This window comes from Punica granatum, chromosome 5 (genome assembly GCF_007655135.1).
Source record: "Punica granatum isolate Tunisia-2019 chromosome 5, ASM765513v2, whole genome shotgun sequence".
Taxonomy (NCBI): domain Eukaryota; kingdom Viridiplantae; phylum Streptophyta; class Magnoliopsida; order Myrtales; family Lythraceae; genus Punica; species Punica granatum.
This window is the reverse complement of record NC_045131.1, coordinates 10,365,568-10,384,407: the sequence shown is the minus strand read 5'-3', so window position 1 is coordinate 10,384,407 and position 18,840 is coordinate 10,365,568. Positions and strand designations below refer to the sequence as shown.

At 39.2% G+C, this 18,840-nt stretch overlaps 4 protein-coding genes across 4 annotated transcripts; 1 reads left to right on the top strand and 3 right to left on the bottom strand.

The window, feature by feature from the left end:
- Positions 1-1,800: 1,800 nt before the first annotated feature.
- LOC116209464 (pectinesterase inhibitor-like) lies at positions 1,801-2,645 on the bottom strand. The gene has a single exon (XM_031543108.1). It carries the CDS (start codon positions 2,428-2,430, stop codon positions 1,858-1,860), a length of 573 nt encoding a protein of 190 aa, XP_031398968.1. The 5' UTR covers positions 2,431-2,645; the 3' UTR covers positions 1,801-1,857.
- Positions 2,646-9,231: 6,586 nt separating this feature from the next.
- LOC116207242 (pectinesterase inhibitor-like) lies at positions 9,232-10,317 on the bottom strand. The gene has a single exon (XM_031540144.1). The coding sequence runs from the start codon at positions 10,144-10,146 to the stop codon at positions 9,616-9,618; it is 531 nt and encodes a 176-aa protein (XP_031396004.1). The 5' UTR covers positions 10,147-10,317; the 3' UTR covers positions 9,232-9,615.
- Positions 10,318-11,081: 764 nt separating this feature from the next.
- On the top strand, positions 11,082-13,246 carry LOC116207241 (craniofacial development protein 1). Its single transcript, XM_031540143.1, has 5 exons — positions 11,082-11,247; positions 11,651-11,785; positions 11,895-12,019; positions 12,107-12,289; positions 12,668-13,246. Exons 2-5 carry the CDS (start codon positions 11,725-11,727, stop codon positions 13,031-13,033), a joined length of 735 nt encoding a protein of 244 aa, XP_031396003.1. The 5' UTR covers positions 11,082-11,247; positions 11,651-11,724; the 3' UTR covers positions 13,034-13,246.
- Positions 13,247-13,410: 164 nt separating this feature from the next.
- On the bottom strand, positions 13,411-16,155 carry LOC116207240 (dihydrolipoyl dehydrogenase 1, mitochondrial-like). The gene is made up of 2 exons (XM_031540142.1): positions 15,775-16,155; positions 13,411-14,889 (listed from the first exon to the last, which is right to left on the bottom strand). The coding sequence occupies exons 1-2, from the start codon at positions 16,051-16,053 to the stop codon at positions 13,639-13,641; spliced, it is 1,530 nt and encodes a 509-aa protein (XP_031396002.1). The 5' UTR covers positions 16,054-16,155; the 3' UTR covers positions 13,411-13,638.
- Between the last annotated feature and the right edge of the window lie 2,685 nt (positions 16,156-18,840).

Here is an 18,840-nt window from a genome sequence, read left to right as displayed (position 1 = left end):
TTTCTTCTTCCTGAAGTCTTGACCTATACGTTTAGCATTTGAAAAATTACACAACATATATAATGGATACTAATTATTATAAATGTGGATCTTCCTATATATAGAGAAAAATTGATGCTTGGCTTGCTTATACATCTTCAACAGAATATTCATATATGTGGAGTTTCTATCCGGGCAATACACAAAAGTTCTGTGTCAAAGGATTTATTTTAATTTTCTTATTTTTGATATTCATGTTATGAGTAAAAAAATCCTCCCGGTTGATCTTTATGAATCTCATTATCTTGAAAGTGAAAAATAATATCCTTTTTGTTTTATTCACTCAAAGAGAAATCGTTTTCTTTTCTTTAGTTTTAGTTTAAGCTATGAGAAGATACTCAGTCTATTGATGTAATATATTTTAATGATTTATACTTATATATATATAGATATACATTTAAATTTACAACTATGCAATTAACTTTTATTTGACAAATTAGATTTATGTATTACTCAGTCAAAATATGGAGGAACCAAATCAGCACACTCTAATTTTATAGGTACAGTTTACGTGAAAAATTGAAGAGAAATTTCTTTATTCAACCTATAATTTTTAATATACAACAATTTAACATTTTTTTCAGTGGTGATGGAATAAATTAACATTATTTGTAAGTAAAAATGTCATAATTCAAGAAAAGGTGAAAAAGAAAAATTTACATTATGATGTTTGAAATAAATATAGGTGATAAAATATAGGGCAAATTACAAAAAAAAAAAACCCAAGTTTTGTAAAAAGTCTCAGTTTTGTCATAAATTTTTTTTGTAACAAAAAAACCATAAGTTTTCTAAAATGTCTCAAAAATGACCTCCGTTATAACTTCCGTCAATTTTTGCCTACGTGTGACCTACGTGGACTGTTAAAGGGACCCACCAACCTACGTGTGACCTACGTGGACTATTAAAAGGATCCACCATCAATAGCAAAAATTGACGGAAGTTATAACGGAGGTCATTTTTGAGACATTTTAGAAAACTTATGGTTTTTTCTGTTACAAAACAAAATTTAGGACAAAATTGAGACATTTTACAAAACTTGGGTTTTTTTTTTTGTAATTTACCCTAAAATATATTATGCACATTAAATAAGACAAATCAGTTGCAAAGGTATTGTTAAAAACTAATATTAAATTTTTACCAAAAGTTACTATAAATTATTGAAGATTATTATATTTAAATATTTTTAATACTAATTGACATATTTTATTACTCTCAAGTCTCAATAACATAATTAGCATTTAAAGTTTAAATAGTTATAGTAAAAAATCATAAGAAATATATGAAAGTGAACCCGTGCAATGCACATGTATATGCTAGTGTGTGTATATGTATAGTTTCAAATGCAGTGTCTCAATTGGATAATGATATATCTCCAGGAAGTTTTAATTAGTTGAATATAATTTTCCCCAAGAAGAAAACCATGTCTTCTGACTTGATCATTAGCTGATCTAATCGTTCTGTTCAGATAATCGAGAGGATATAGTTGAGAGGATTTCATCACAAATTAGGCTTCACTCCTTTTCTTAGATACCAAGCTGTTACTGATCGTGTGAAAATCAAAATTTAATCAATTCATGAATAAATGAGAAGTGAGAACTCGAACGGATTTGTTTAACGATCGTAACATTTCAAAGACTTTTACTACAATAAAAGTTGCAGTTGACGACCATAATGGATCTCTATAAGCTCTAGCAACCGACCTCAAGGGGGTTGGCCTAGTGCGACGATTCACTACCGAATTCATATAAACCCAACATGCTTTATTATTCCTTTTTCGTAGAAGAAGACTCTTTTTCAAGCTAATAACTAAGGCGGTACTTATGCTGCACCCCCCAGTTTATTAGCGACCCTGAGGATGATAACGCACAGCATATTGAAGTACTCGTTCTTCTGAGGCAGCTGGGACGGGTCGGTGGTCCCGGACTCCTTGAAGCTCTCCTTGCAGGTGTCCACCTCAGTCATGCAGGCGGACGCCCTTATCGAGACGCCGGGGTAGTCCTTGCTCTTGAACATACCCTGAGCTTCCTCCAGGATTCCGACGGCCTCATTGTAGTTATCGGCGCATGATCCATAGTTCTCCTTCAGCCTAGGATTCGTTGCAGACCCGACGAGGGATTGGACGTATTTGTGCGTCTCCTCGCCCTTGGAATGGGCGAATGGAATGGCAGCCTGGCCTAATGAATCGAGTCTCGAAGCTTGGGCCGCCTCGGGGATATCCTTTATGACCTTTGAGCAGAAGGGCGGGTCCAATGTCCCAGAGCATATGCTCCCCAACAAGTCCTCGGTCGTCGCATCGGTGTTGCCAATGAACCTAGCGGATGATGGGTTTACGGCAAGAAGCACAAACAATGCAAAGAGCAAAGACGAAGTAGATCCACCAAAGAAAGCCATTATATCCCAGAATACCCTTTGTTGCTCGATCTCTAATTGATTATGAAACTATCGTCCCTTAAGCTTGATGGGTATTGACGGAGAGATTTTTTTTCTTTTTCAGTTACAATTGACGGAGAGAAGGAGAAAATTTTAGATGATTATATAGTCATTCAAATAACATAGTAAGGAACAATCAATAAGAATTCCTTAATGAAGAATAATAATGATAATTATACGAGCGATTATCACTAAGTCTCTGATTTCATGAAATCCGATTGGTATTTTCTTACTCTATATGACGAGATAAAATTACCCAATAAATTCTCGTCTAAAAAGGGACCGGGGTCTTATTAAAGATAATATCATATATCTTATACTGCCAAAAACGTATCGTAGAAATATGAGAATATTATGAAACCGAGCATAAAAGAGGTAAGTATGGATAAGCTGGAATTTGGTAAGATTGTCTTGCACCCTATGGCATAAGCGTGAATTTGGTAATATGGCAAATGCGCATAATAATGTATTGCCTAGATTGTCATTGAAATATTGGGTCACGTTTGGTACACTATTAAAAGATATTACTGACAGATAAAGAATTTAATTAATTACCACCAATTAGATTAACGATAATGCTGAATACAAGTGTTTGGAGTTTGTCACTATGGTGGTAATCTACATAGACATCCCTCATGATGACTATCCATATGACTTTGGGGATAATGTGTACTACCATGACAATAATCAGCATTGTTGGCAATGTGATGGAACCAAATTCATCAATCTTGTGGAACCAAATAAGTTAATATAAAAAGAGATGTAGTGCAGTGATAATCAAGAGAATCTCGTGCTCTTTATTAGTTTTTATTATTTCTATTTTAATGTACTAATTCGACAAACCACCCTTGTAATCCAAAAAACAAAAGTTAATTTAACATTAGTAAGAATTTACTTAGATTCCATCGTACCGAACGCGAGTTAATTTTCTTTTTTAACTTTACTTTCTTTCTGTATATAATCAGAAAAAAAATGTTAAAAATTAAAGTATGTTCTTTCAAAATTGTTTGTTTATAGACAATCTTGTGCTTCTATTAAGTTTCTTCATTAAGTTTTCTGTTTTGATCTATTTTTTCATTAATTTCTTTAAAAAGTTAAATTAAACAATGTTAGAAAATAAAATAATGAAAAGGAGAACTAATAGATAATAACAGAAGGAGCAACAAGTGATCAATGGGCTACGTTGGGTCACAACATTACTTAGGCAGTGGTTGCTTGCTTTGGGCTCGACACCACTGAGAGTTTTATCCTGCCTCTGCTTTTCAAAACAAATTATCAAATCCGATTTAGTGGTGGGAAAGTAGGGCCGAAAATATTTGACACGACACGATAACACGACACGGAGTTAAACGGATTTGGGTTGTGCATTTTTTGTATTCGGTCTAAACGGGTCCAACCCGTTTAGACACGGTTAATAAGCATGTCTTACCGGGTTGAACCCGTGTAATATAATTATACACGATTAAACATGTTTATTTAGACGTGTTTAATTGTGTAACTTGTTAACCCGTTTATCTAACTGAATTTATCAAAATACCCTTCCACTAACCTTAATTTTGAATGGTTAACCAGGTTAGATAAACAGGTCGTGTTAATGTGTTCAGATAACCGGGTATAATCGTGTCGTGTATGGATACGTGTACCTATTATGACACATTTTGATAAACAGGTTTAAACGTGTCGTGTACGAGTTGACACGAATATAAACGTGTCGTGTTCGTGTATGTGAAACCTGACGCGTTTAATAATCGTGTCGTGTACGGGTACTGACTTCGATGACATGACCCTGTTTAGACACGACACGTATAAATACGACACAATACGAATTGTCACCCCTATGGGAAAGGTGCTTCCACGATTGCACATAACTTTTTTTTCAAGCATCTTCATTTTTATTGCTTCTTATTTTTCAATTTCTCAATTTTTGTATTCTTAAAATTATTTTTTGTTTCTGAAATTAAAAGATTATTCTACTATAAAAAAAATTAATGAAAATTACAAATACATATAAATAAAATAATTTTGAAAGTATATGCTTTAATTGTTGACAACTTTCGTTTTGGCTATTTTTAGAAAAAAGAGTAAAATATAGGTGGTTTTTCTCAAATTAACACAAAAATTTAATGTTTTATGAGATGTAATTAGTGCAAGAAATCCTAATAAAAGTGACAACCAGTCATAGGACATATATAAGTTATAACTATCAAAAGATGTACGGGATAAATTGGATTTGCGAATGCAGAAAATCCACACTTGAAAAGTTTTATCCCTTAGTGAGCTGACTCGACTCAACTGAATTAATTAGGGTCAAATTGGACTTTCGGATACCATGGTTGATAGTCAAAAAAAAATAATTATAGGACAAACTACCTTAAAAAATATATAGAATAATATATATTCTATTATTTGTTTTTTTAATTACAAATATGAGGTCCAGAAATTTAAATTTTATCTGTAATTAGATAATGATATCTCCTCCATGCACCCGTTAATAAGTTGTTAAATAATTGTCTCGAGAAGGAAAATTATGTAATCAAAAGACATACTTATTTAACGACTTATTAACATGTGGATGGAGGAGATATCTAACTCTCAAGTTCTGGACCTCCTATTTATATTTATAATTTTAAAAACCAAATAATGGAATATATAATTACATATATAATTTCCTATACGTCTTTTTTTTTTTTTTGTGGGGGGGGGGGGGTGTTGGGGGGTTGGTTTGTCCTATACCTCTTTTGACAGTTACATACGTAATCAGAAGACATAATTTCCTCTTTCTCCGGGTAATCGAGAGGATATATAGTCGGTAGGAAATCATAATCGAAAACGATGGATAGATCATTAGTTTGTCTAAGCCAATCTTTCTCCGGGTAATCGAGAGGATATTTTTATAGGATTCATCACAAATAAGGCAAACATAATTAGTCCAATTTGTTAGACACCTGCCCTATATTTTCGGTAATACTACTACTACTACTATAATAGAGCTACCTGCCGTATTTGATTGTATGAAAAGAAGTATAGTCTATCCATCGTAACATGGCACTGACAATTTCAGTCAAATGTCAAATATGATTTCCTTCTCATATGAACAATCTCCAAACAAGAATAAACCCTTTTTTTCAATTATCTGAACCAGATTCAAACCAGCACGTATCATGTTATATGCTTGAAAAACCGAAGGTAATAATTGAATTGGCATTTGCACTTTGCAGTCCTATGTTCTCATGCTGCTAAATTAAGCCAATAATATGCAACTCAAAACAAGTCCGAACTCACGCAAACAGTTTCGATCCGTGTCCTGCTGACACGAACTCCCGAGTTAGGATTTATTTCGACTAACTAGTGCCGTTTGCCGTTAGGATTTATTTCGACGAACTAACGATTTTTTGGACTTGCTTGTCTAAATCATTCTTATACTTATTTAATTTATTTACCGTTTTATTAGCTATCATATTTTTTCACAATGATATACTTATTTATTTAATGTTTTATTGAACCTACGGCCAACTCATCGAACCTCGGTCGAACACGAGAACCCATGAACTCATGCCTTGATCGGTTCAAGCTCCGATATGGTTCTAAAAACACTGCTTTCACTCTCAATGTAAAATTTCTGCATTGATCACAAACTTGAATCTGGAATCTTATTTACGGAAAATAAGTGTTGAGCCACATGTACAACTCAATAAAAATTTAATACATTTATCAAGGAGGGTGCAGCACAATGGCGCACGTCTTTGCCTATTAATCAAGAGATTACATGTTCGATATTCATTATAAAACTACTAATCCTCTTTTATTAGTTATTAAAATTTTTATTTTATTATATTAAACATATGAATCTCCCTTATAATTAAAAAAATTAATACATTTTCTGAAAAGTACAAATTTGAAAAGCTTTTTTTTTTTTTTTCTTTTGGGTGGATAGAGACTTGTATATATATATACGGGTAAATTTGGGAAGCTTTGCTACTGACAATTTATTAAACACAGTTTCCTAAAAAACAATTAAGCTCCGTTTGATTTCGTAATTAGATTTTAAAATTTTAATTTTAACTTTAACTCTATTCACTATACAACAAAAATTAACTCTTCAAAGTAAAAATGTTAGGCCCCATACATAAACCCACATACAACTCTATTATACTCAATTCAATTTTTAATACTAAATTCTCTCAACTATTCATCACACTTTTTTTTTCATAATTCAATAATACAATCATTACAACTCAATTAAAATCAAAACTCAACTCAACTCAACTCAACTCCAAAATCAAACACACTTTTAGGAACGTTAACTTTGTAGTTCTAGTTTCTATCCCAACTTGCCAAGACTGGCGATAGCGAATGCGATGTTACATAGCTTCTCCATGGTGCAATTGCTCAGCGCCAGCAAAGGGTCTCTCGGCGGCACTTCAAACTCATTGGTGCAGTTCTCGGCCTTGTCCGTTGCCGAGGACGCGCTTGGCCCAACTTGCTTGTCATCGCCCGACCTGACGGCCCCGCTGCTTGGGCGAGATTGCGGGATGCTGAGTTGTATTTGGCAGTGCAGCTGGCCAGCTGAGGCAGCCTCAGCGCAGGGTCAGTGGTGGACTGGCTCAGCCTGCCTAGGAGGCGGAGGGTGTCTGCGGCCTTGGCCTGCGCCAGGTCTATGAAGATCAGGGCCAGCCCACGGATATCCTACGTCGGGGTCCATACAAATTCTCCCTTAGCAGTCTTCATCTTCACATTTTTTGATTGCTCAACACATACCTTTGACCAAACACAAGGAACACATTAGCGGGCTCCAGAATTCTTTCCAAGTATGACCTGAAGCGCTTAAGCCGGGCTCCAGATTTGTTTCCAAGCATCACGGTGTATTTTGTAGAAATTTTATTGATTCTTTTTCATCGTGTTATCGTGACATAAAATTATTTAACACTTTCTTCATTGTTGGGTTGTCTCTTAACGCGAGAGTATGGTGAGGCTTACGGCCACCATCCCCGCCCGACTGTGGGATGATGTCCACCATGGGGCATGGGGGGTGACCCTTTGAGCTTGTTGGGGCGACGCACCCCATTGGTGTGGAGCCTCCATGGACTTGTATAGTTTTTGCAGAATGGACTTCATTGGACCCAACCTTTTGACATAGTTTGTAGGCCAAGCCCTATTATTCACATTGGATTGGTGCGCCAACTATTGTGAAAATAGGCAATCAAAAGGCAAAAGATATTATTAATGAGTAAACTCTCAAAATGGTCCCTGAATGTTTCAATTGCCATCAGTTTAATTCCTCAAAAATCTTCACCATCAAGATGATCTAACATTCTTTTGTCATACAAAATGGTCTTGCCGTTAACAGCGCCTTGACGAAATTGGAATGGGGAATCGACGTGAAAGTCCATGTGACTGACGGAAAACATGAAAATCAATAAAAGCGCAACACACATAAATTTTTTTTTTATTTTTTAAAAAAAAAATATAAAAGACAAACCAACAGACTTGGGCCTCCGGCAACCTTGTTCGAGGGAAGGGGGTGAGTGGGAAGACCCATAGTCCCTCCCTCCTTTTTATTTATTTTTTTTTTTTATGTTTTGGTTTTTTTATTATTTTATTTCATAAATAAAGTTTTTTCACACATGAAGTTTTCCGTCTGCAATGTTTTAGCTTCTACATCTGCTCACAATCACAGTTTCATCCCGGCCATTAATTGCAAAATTATTTTGTATAACAGAATCAAACGTTATTTATTTTTTGTGAGAGAAATTTTTGAGGGATTGAAGTTTTGATAGTTTACTCCTATATGTAACTATATAATGGTCAATGTGCAGCTGCCTGTCTCTTCTTTCACAGGGATTACGTGATATCGATATCGCCTGCAGCTATCGTGAGAAGAAGAATTATTTAATCGGTGTACCCCATTGTCTCCATCATTGAGATTGGTCGTGGTCGGATATGAATACTTAGCTTGAACACATACAAACCAAGTCCGCAGTATTTTTGACAGCCAAACTACTTGCGATGCTGTCGGTCATCAATAGTTAGGGCTCTATCATCACTTAGCTTTTCCTTCATGATATAGTTGGGCTTGAGAGAATATGAAAAGCAAAGCAAACTCATGGCGTTTTTGCCCCTTTAAAATTTTTAAATAAGTAATTGTCCATTAATATTCGGCCACAAAAAAAAAAAAGGGTTGGCCGAAAGGAAAAGGAGAGGAACAATCGGGTTATGTACACGTGTTAATTTATTCATAAATCAAGGGAAAGTTGAGGACTGTATTGCCGCAAAATGACTAGGGAAGATTCCTGACTGATGTTTTCTTAATTGGTCGACTTTGCGTGCAATTATTGGTTGGAATTAAATTATTGAAGATTCGACCAATTTTATTAATTTTTTTTGTTTTTTGGCTAAGAACCAACATTACCAATCGATATTTTGATAATGAAAGCAGAGTCGGCCAAATTCAGTTCCAATTTGATCGATATGACCACTAGAAAATAAAGGCAGTCTCCCCATTGACTAATCGATTTTTTTTTTATCGCCACTTAATAATGATCCATATAAATTATGGGAGAAAATAAAGTGATGATCTCTATTGTTCTATCCATCACCATCTTTAACAAGATGAGCATGAACCGATTAAATTAATGCCACGTGTCCTTAGGGTTTGCCCACCAAGAACAAGACAGTCCAACAACAACATCACACAGAGACGTACATGAGAATAACAAAATGAAGAATGTCATGATAGTTCTTCACATTTTCCACGACCATTCCTTACTCGACACAATAAAGATCACTTTTTATTTCTCTTTTATATTATAATATATATATATATATATATAATTCTTATTTCTTGATTACAACGGAAATCTACAGAAGGATATGAAAAGGTTAAAAAAAAAGGGGAAAAAAAAGTCTTATTGACAAGAGTTCCAACACAGAACCTCTTAGTTCGTAATAAGGAGTTGAAGGATATATATGTGATCGAATACCACCTGTTTTATGTGTAATTGTTTCTCCACTAATATAAATTCTCTATGTTGCAGCAGACATTCACGAGGAACTGAGAACGACTCATGAAAACGTATGCTTAGGACTCCTGACATTTCGATTCGGGTGGCTTCTCCGACCACGACGACAAATCATATATTATCCCTCCTAGCCCATGTAGCCCACGACTGCGTACACGATGCTGCATAGGCCTTCCATCTCGTCGTTCATCTGCTTGAGCTCCGGCACGGTGGGGGGCCCGGCCTCGAACTCGTCCTCGCAGCCCAAGGAAATCTCCATGGCGTTGGCCGCCCCATTAGCCACCCTGGCGTAGTCCCTCGTGCTGAGGCTTCTCTTGGCTCCGTCGAGCTGGGACTTGGCAGAGGTGTAGTATTCGGAGCAGGTCTCGAGCCGACGCTTCAGCTCCGGCTCCCTGGCGTTCCGCCGGAGGGATTGGACGTGGGAGAGGACAGAGGAGGCCTTGGACAGGGCGAGGTCGACAGAGATATGGCCGAGCGCGTTCAAGTCCGATGAGACGGTCCGGGGGTCGGATTTGAGGACTTGCAGGCAGAAGGAGCGGCTGGTGGTCTGTGAGCAGATGTTGTTGAGTTGGGTGTTGTCAACGGAACATGACGGATGGATCATTACACATAAGAGGAGGATAAGGAGAAGAGAGAAGAATATTGCCTTCATCATCATTCGCTATGGTGGAAGAAGAAGAAGAAGAAGAAGAAGAAGAAGAAGATGGACTTTGTGTATGTTTTCCTTATTAGTTGCAAATTATTAGGACTAATGATGTTGGGGGGGTTTTGCAATTTGTCGAAGGCTGCTCTCTTATATTTATGTTGGGTATCAAGCCTTTTTTTTTTAAATGGAATATATATCATGTCTCATTAATTTTTGTGATAGAGAATCAGTTTCAACAATCAATACACTTCGACTTTTGTTCTCATTTAACCTTTATTTTCTTATTTCTTACGAGGCCCACATCTCCATTATCATTATGGTAATTGATGAGAAGGGAGTTTAAAAATCAGCTTCACATATGAAAACTGATTAAATAACTATTAGAATTTTTTTTTTAGAGAAGAACTTTAGACGTTAGAGATGGGACCATATGTATAATACATGAAAATTATCTTCATTATTGAAATGGCCCTTTGGTTCAATAATTGGACTTGTTATACCTATATATAATAATAATACTAGGCGGCTTTACTATTTGGATGAAGTTGCTCGGACTGGCCGGATGTCTCCGAACATAAATTTTGCCTAATCATTTTTTGGACCGTTCGGGTACAATTTACAGCAGGCAATTCAAACTAATTCAAACGTACGATTTATGCAGGATCTATTCATTTGAGATCACTGATCACATAGCGCTTCCCACCAAAAGTTCAAGCAAGGAAATAAGCAAGCTCTCTTGCATTGTGAATCAAATCAAATTCTTTAAGGACAATTTTGTTTCTCAAGGGGTGATGAAAAGCCTAACCGTCTCCAGCGGTTAGCCTTGGCCAGGTGCCCACCATTGGAGTGGGGCGTCGGTACCTTCAAGGCCCAGCCCATTTTCCCTATCTTCAAGGCCCAGCCCATTTTCCCGCCTCCATCCTTCTCTCTCTCTCTCTCTCTCTCTCCTCGTTTCCTGAAGCTCCGTTCGTTTCCAATCCGTTGTTCTCCGGTGGCTGAGCAAACCAGAACCTCGACTTCTTCCGCCTCTCTCCCTCAGGTCACTCTTGGCCATCAAACGGCGACTGGTTCCGGCCAGCAGCATCTGTGGGTTACCCAGCTGAACTGAATGAGGTGACAGTTCTTCCTTTTAGGGTTTTGTAGCTCCTGCTGATTGTTCTGGCCGCAGAGAGAGACCCGCCGCTGTTCCAATTTACTGCCCACCAAAATTCTTTAATCTTAAGCAAGCCTCGAAAGGGAATGGTTTCTGTTCCTGAGTGGTCATCTTGGGTATTGACTGGGGAAGATAATTGAGGTTACTCATTTGATGTAGTGTAGGGTTCGGTAAAAATGGGCTCAAAGCAGAGCTTGTCCGGTGCCGATGTTACGAAAAGTATGTTCGGTCTTATACTGTTCGGATATTGTGCAGTTCTCATGGATAATGACACAATATCTAATCTCGCTAGCTCGCTGTTTATGCTTCGAGAGCATCTGACTCGCTGCTTATCCCGTGAAGGTTCGTACTTTTGTCTTTCAGGTGATGACTACATTATAAGGGTCTCTAAAATCTCAAAAAGATCGGAGTAAGAAGAATACGAAGGAAAGTTAGAGATGGAGGGCGTCGAGGGAGGAGATGCCCATGAGAACCGTGACTCAAATCTGGCAGAAAGAGGTAACGTTATGTGGCGCTGTTTTTTTCTTCTTTATGACGTATTTTTGTTCTAAGTAATGTGAGTCGTCTGATGGTGATTGCGATTGCGTTATGTGCATGAACAAATTAGATGTGAAAGCTCGAGTTGATGCTGTGTGGGAGCAAATGAACAAAGGGGCTTCTAATAGTGTACTTCAGTCTCTCTGTAAGAAGCGCACCTCAAACCCTAAAGAAACCAAACGGAAGCCATCCTCTGTGAGTATGTCTTCTTTATCTTGTTCTGGTTCCTAAAGGAATCAGGGCAGTTTCGAGTTTCTGACTCTGTGGCTCTATTTTCCGTAGAATTGGATGTCATATCTTGGGTTGGCCCAAAAGAAGACTGAACCTTCAGTGGAGGAGAGAACACGGAAGGCTCCTGATGCTGTTCAAAATGATGTTGGTGATGAGGCTAAGAAGCTTGCTGCTGCTGCACTCTCGGCAGTTAAGGATGCAGCTGCGGCTGCAAATGGGAAAGGGAAACTTGAGGTGAGGAATTCGTGCTTAGGACCAGAAAATTGGTCCTGTTAGATGTCCATCTTTCACAGCCTCATGTTCTTTCACGAAGATAGGCAATTATCCTGGATTTAGGATGCTTTCTCATAAAAGCAATGGATCTGATTAATTCTGCTGCATAACTAATTGATGCTAGTCTGTGACACTCCAGCAAAAAGAAAACATATTTGATGCTAGTTTCAGTTATCTGATAATAATTTTCAGTGAGAACAGAAAAAAGACTGTTTCAAACTAGAGCATGGACCATCTGATCTCAGTTTTCTGATTGAAAAAACCGCATTAAATTCTAACATCACATAGGCTTTTGACTCTCCTTGGATAGTGTAAAATAAGAACCCTGTTACGATGCAGATCACTGAGATTCGAGACTTTGCTGGACAAGAGATTGAAGTAAAGAAGTTCATCGATGCTGATTCAAAGGAGGCATCTGATAGGGGGAAGGCCGCTGCTCCTTCTGCTGTTGATGCAGTCCTCGAGCAGATTAAGAAGAAGCCGAAGCTTAGTGTGCTCGACAAGACCAAGAAGGATTGGGGAGAATTCAAAGAAGAAAACAAGGGGATGGAAGAGGAGCTCGATGCTTACAAGAAGAGCTCGAATCAGTATCTCGACAGGGTTTCCTTCTTGCAGCGTGCGGATTACCGGGAATTTGAGCGGGAGAGAGATGCAAGGCTTGCAACGCAAGCGAGGAGGAAGCCCGACATGCGAGAAGACCTATGACCAGAGGCGTTAAGAGAGTTTTGTCTGCTCTCGCACCTTCTGAAACTGAAAGGGCAGTGTATAGTTTAAGTCATCCAATTTTTTACGAGTTGCAATGAGCATCTAGGCGAACTGATGTTGACTTGATTCGGAATTGTTTCTGTATGGTCTTATGGTGCAGGCTTGTTTTCCTCTCTTTACTTAAGAAATTTAGGTGCTCGGGGTTTGAAGAAATCTTCCTCCTGTTATTTCTGATTTCCAATTTATTATCGAACTTGGACAAGGCCAGAACACATAGGACTGCAGCCAAGAATGAACTGCCTGTGCAGGTGACAATGAAATGCGGAACGTTGTAACGTAAATGCCATTGCACTGTAAATCCCACTGAATCCCGTCCCAGTAGAAAAGAATTTATGGCCGACCTCCAAAGTGATTCAAAAAAATTTTATGAGCATCCAGTGCTATTAGAAGATGCATTACAGGATTGTTTGGCCTCAGTTATTCCACAGTGAACCGAACAATCCATTTGAAAAGACGGTATGCTTTCTCTACGAATTTCGCGAAATGCATAAAAACATCAAAGGCACGAAAGAAAAGGATAACAACCGCAAGAGACCCGAATGCCCTTAGATGTGAATGGGCTTGTCGTAAGTAGCCATGGCAGCCTCCTTCACTGCCTCGCTCATCGTTGGATGTGCATGACATACCCGTGCAATGTCTTCGCTCGATGCATCATAGGAAAGAGCCAAGGCCGCCTCGTGAATGAGCTCCCCTGCGTTTGGAGCCATTATGTGGACTCCCAGTATCTTGTCAGTTTCCTTCTCGGCCAGTATCTTCACAATTCCCTCCGCATCATCAATTGCCTTCGCCCTGCTGTTTGCGAGGAAGGGGAATTTCCCAACTCGGTACGCCACACCAAGAGACTTGACTTGTTCCTCAGTCTTCCCCACAGAAGCGACCTCAGGATGCGTGTACACGACTCCAGGGACCTTGTCATAGTCCACATGGCCCGCCTTGCCTGCTATGAACTCCACACAGGCAACACCGTCCTCCTCGGCCTTGTGAGCCAACATCGGGCCTGGGATTACATCCCCAATGGCATATACCCCGGGGACATTGGAGGCGAATCTCTCGTTAACCAGAATCCTTCCTGCTTTATCCATTTCTACTCCAATCTTATCTAGTCCGAGCCCAGCGGTGAATGGGACCCGACCAGCAGAGACAAGAACAACATCAGCCTCGAGAGTTGTCTTCTCTCCTCCAGCTGCTGGCTCAAGAGTCAGCTTAACAGTGTTTCCAGATGTGTCGACCCCAACAACTTTGGTCTTGAGCATGAATTTCATCTTTTGCTTTTCTAGGGCACGCTGGAATTGCTTTCGGACCTCACCGTCCATGGATGGAACGATATCGGGGGCAAACTCCACAACTGTAACTTCTGACCCCAAACGGCCCCACACTGAGCCCATCTCGAGACCAATGTAACCTGCTCCAATCACCACAAGCTTCTTTGGAATTTCTTTTAAAGCCAAAGCTCCGGTGGATGAGACAATCCTCTCCTCATCAATGGTGACTCCAGGTAAAGATTTGACATCGGAACCAGTGGCAACTATGATATTCTTTCCCTTTACGACTGTGACCCCACCATCAATGGTGTCAACCGAAACCTCGGATGGGGAGACAAACTTGCCGTACCCCTTCACATAGTTGACCTTATTCTTCTTGAAAAGGCCTTCAATACCTTTCGTGAGATTAGCCACGGCTTTATCTTTTTGAGCCATCATAGCAGGTAAGTCGACCTCAACAGATGGGAACTTCACCCCGTGGTGGGCGAATGAATGCTTGGCTTCATGAAACATGTGGGAGGAATGAAGCAGTGCCTGGCAATAGGAAAAGAAACAACTTTACATCATAAAGAAGGAAAATATCCATAACGCTATCTCTATATGCAAAATTATGGCAGTTTGCAGATGAACAAGGGCGACAATGGTGGCGTCTGTAAAAGAACCCGCTTCTTCAGAAAAATGCGGAGTAGCTTAACCACAGAATACAATCACAGGGTAATGCAACTTGACCCTTTTATCATGAAAAGGAAATGATGAAGAGAGTTTTGGAACGGTCCCAAGCTCTTGCTTGATATCATACTGCCATAAAATTCCCTTACGCCTGTCGATATTTCACAAAACTTCAACAAAGAATCACTTCAAGGAAAAAAAAACGGTTTCTCAATTATGTGAATTCCTTTGCAGCGGAAAAACTACAGCCCAAAATTGAAAATCCAACCATAATCTGCTCTAAAGTATAGTACTATATGACCTCTGTGCCACAGTCCATCAATGAGATGCTATCCTTCAACAACTCAAACAAAAGGAAGAACCCGAGAGCACTTCCTACGCGTCAAATGGTAACATATAAGAATTGAAATCATCATCCTTCTCCAACAATCACTTCCTAAATCCCTATCCGATTGCTACCAGACACTGTCAAAGAAAGCTAAATGGCTATCAGACAATGATTAAGGAAGAAAAAACCAGAAGTCAAACCATTATAGAAGCCATTCGTTGCCAACAAAAACAAGACAAGAACCAATAGATCCAACAAACATAGAATTAGACAGAGATTAGAAAAGACAGCCACGACAGTTGAAATGGCTGTCATATCGCTCGCTAATATCGTTCATAACTAAGAAAATAAGCTCCATACGAGCCGGAAATGGAAGGTAGAAAATCCAATCCCATCCCAGTTGAAGAGAGGATTGACCGAACCTTGGAAGGAATACAACCGACATTGAGGCAGGTACCGCCGAGGGAGCCGCGCTTCTCGATGCAGGTGGTCTTGAGCCCGAGCTGGGCGGCCTTGATCGCGGCCACGTAGCCGCCGGGGCCGCCGCCGATGACGACGACGTCATTGTCGTCAGATCCCGAGGCGAAGCCCCGGGAGAAGGAGGTGAGGGAGTAGGAGTACCTAAGAGCATCGGAGCAGCCGCCGGAGAGGTTTCGGGAGAGAAGGTAAGCCTTCCTCCTCGCGACGCTCGCCATCGCCATACCTGTGGTGGAAGCTCTGTTCTGGTTCTCTGTGTCAAAAGACGGGACTGAGAAAAAAGAACGGGGGAAGAAGAAGAAGAAGAAGAAGAGCAAATGGAAAGGAAATATCGGTTCTGTCTTTTTTATTATAAATTCCCTTTTAATTTTTGTTTCTATTAATTAATCAGAAATTTTTAGTAAAGCTGGTGATCCAGTGAGGCAGAGATTCACGAGGGAGTTTCCTTTCGTAAATCATAGCTGTTGGATTATAGGACATTGGAGATCGTCCTAATCCGGCGGCGGCAGCCACCTTTGACTTTTTGAACTTCCCTTCGCTTCCCCTCCCGTTCGTAGTAACACATTAGTCCTGGGCTAATTAACGCCGATGCGGATGAACTATATCTCGCATTGGATGTGCACGGATATCGAGTATATTCGAAATCGATTGGAATCTATCCATTAGGGTATAGTCTGGATAACTCCAATTGAAAATATGATAGGATACGGATAGTAATTTAAGGAATCAGTGAAAATAGGTTATGGTTTCTATTCATGTTCTAACATGCAGGGTATTCACGAAACCAGTAACTGAAACCTATATTTTTTTTTAAAAAAAATTATTTTATATTTACATAATTCTCTATGTGCGATATAGCAGTTGCAGAATCCTAAAGAGAACTTATTTGTTTTGTCTACTAAGAAGAAGTATATCATCTTTTTTTTGGTAAATAATTACATAATTTTTTAGTTGCGTATTTACTTTTTCTATTATATAACCCTAAGGAAAACTGCATAATCTTTTAGTTCTGTGGATGAATGTGATTCGATTAATCTATACCGATATTTATTTGTTTTACTTTATTGTGAATGAAATCTTTTCGATTTAAGTTATTTATTTCATTTATTGTGCTTGAAGAGAAAAAAAAAATTACAAGTTTCAACATGGTACCCGAAATCTGTAGTATAATTTAGGTTCCGGCTCCAAGTTCCAATAAGATAGGGTCCATGTATCGTGAAAAAAAAAAATATTTGGACCCTCACACCCCTAATCTAGCAAACAGGGATGGATCTAAGGGGAGCGTCGGGGGCGACTGCAACTCATAGACACATAAAAAATTACAAAAAAATTTTATATATCCTAATGAGTTTGCTAATTTTTCTACATTAAATTTTTATATCTTGCATCTTTACAATTTTAGTTTTCCTTATCTCGTGAGTTTGTAAGGTATCTCATGAAGCATGAAATCAGTCGAGCAATGCTCGGACACCTTCATTATAAAAAATAAAAAAATCGCTCTCTTTAGATTAAATTTCTTGATCCCTCCTTCATGCAAGCGAATTTTATCGGGGATTTAAAGCCAATGGAAGTTTGAACAAGAGTTTGGTCAGCCAAGAGACTTTTGACATTCCTGATGTTTCCAGGAAAGAAAAAACTGTTAATGAACGGATTTTGCCGCTTATGAAATAACTAATTACAAGATGGTGCGGACGAAGTGACTGAAAATAATGAGAACCTTGTATTGTAAACACCCGAATCGATTTAATTGTCACACCGATACGATGTATGCATGATAAGAGAATAATGGCCTCACAAGCCCTACCGTTTAGCATCATCTTCGTTCGGTGGACGAGAGAAACTCAAATCACTTCCTGTCCCCAAAAGCATTGGGATGAGGATGAGGTTATATATGGACGTAGACGAGCCCTTCCTCTCCAAGAGCAACTGATGTATCCTTGTAACCCACCATTGCACGTTCATGGAGTAAAGCAAAGGACAAAACCTTAAAAAATGTCGGATTCTTCTTACCATATGGACCACTCCCGGCATTGATTGAGAAGCCGCATGCAAGACATGAAGATACATAGAACTCGGGCAACCATCACCCACATTATATTTGAGACCGATGACTGATTCCGGGGTACAGGGGCAGTTATCCCGCGTCAACTGCTGGCACCGGTTTTCCTTAGCCAAGGCGAGGTCCCGCCAGCAGAAACCCCTTATGGGGCGAAGTCCGGAGTCCTTTCAAGAAGATGTCATCAATTTCAGATGTGCAGTCCAACAGTCCATGACCGTCAAAAACTGCACGGAAGCTAGGCACTCGGTGTACATCAACTGAAAGGAGTACCTAGGCGGGTGGATGGATCATCCACATCGACCATGATGTGTTCATCATCCATGGATATATGTCCCATGACTACCAGAATTAATGCTTGGCATATATGTCATGATGGCAGGAAACTTTTGATATAGCAGCGCCATCAGGAGTCTTAAAGCCCAAGAAATGTGTGAAAACTCGGAATAATCGATGATGTAGCATCTCGACATTTCGAGAGCTTATTAACTAAATCGGTATGACAGAGGAAGTTAGTACATCCATTCTTCCATGTTCTCCTGGATAAATGGCAACACAGGAAGAGCTAGCATATCAACACTGTGTATTCCTGTTGGGAAATTTAACTCAACATAGCGAACAGATTCGGAGAACTATTTGATCCCCAGCTGGGCTCTTTTATCATTAATCATAAGAATACAAGACTAGTTATGACCACAGAATGCTTTAGAGAGGAATGCTGCAAGAAAAGATGAGCTCGTGGCGACCTATTTCTGACCTTATCTCATCATCCTCATCAAAAATTTCCGTTCGTATAGGAGCGGAGCGTTACTTTCTCCATGTCTGCAGCTCCTTGGCCATATTTCCTCTTCAATGCAACTTGGAATGGTTTATTATCAGACTCTCCCATTCTTTTGACGCCAACTGCAGCCCGACCAGGTTCATATCGATTTTAATGATATATTAAAGCCAGATG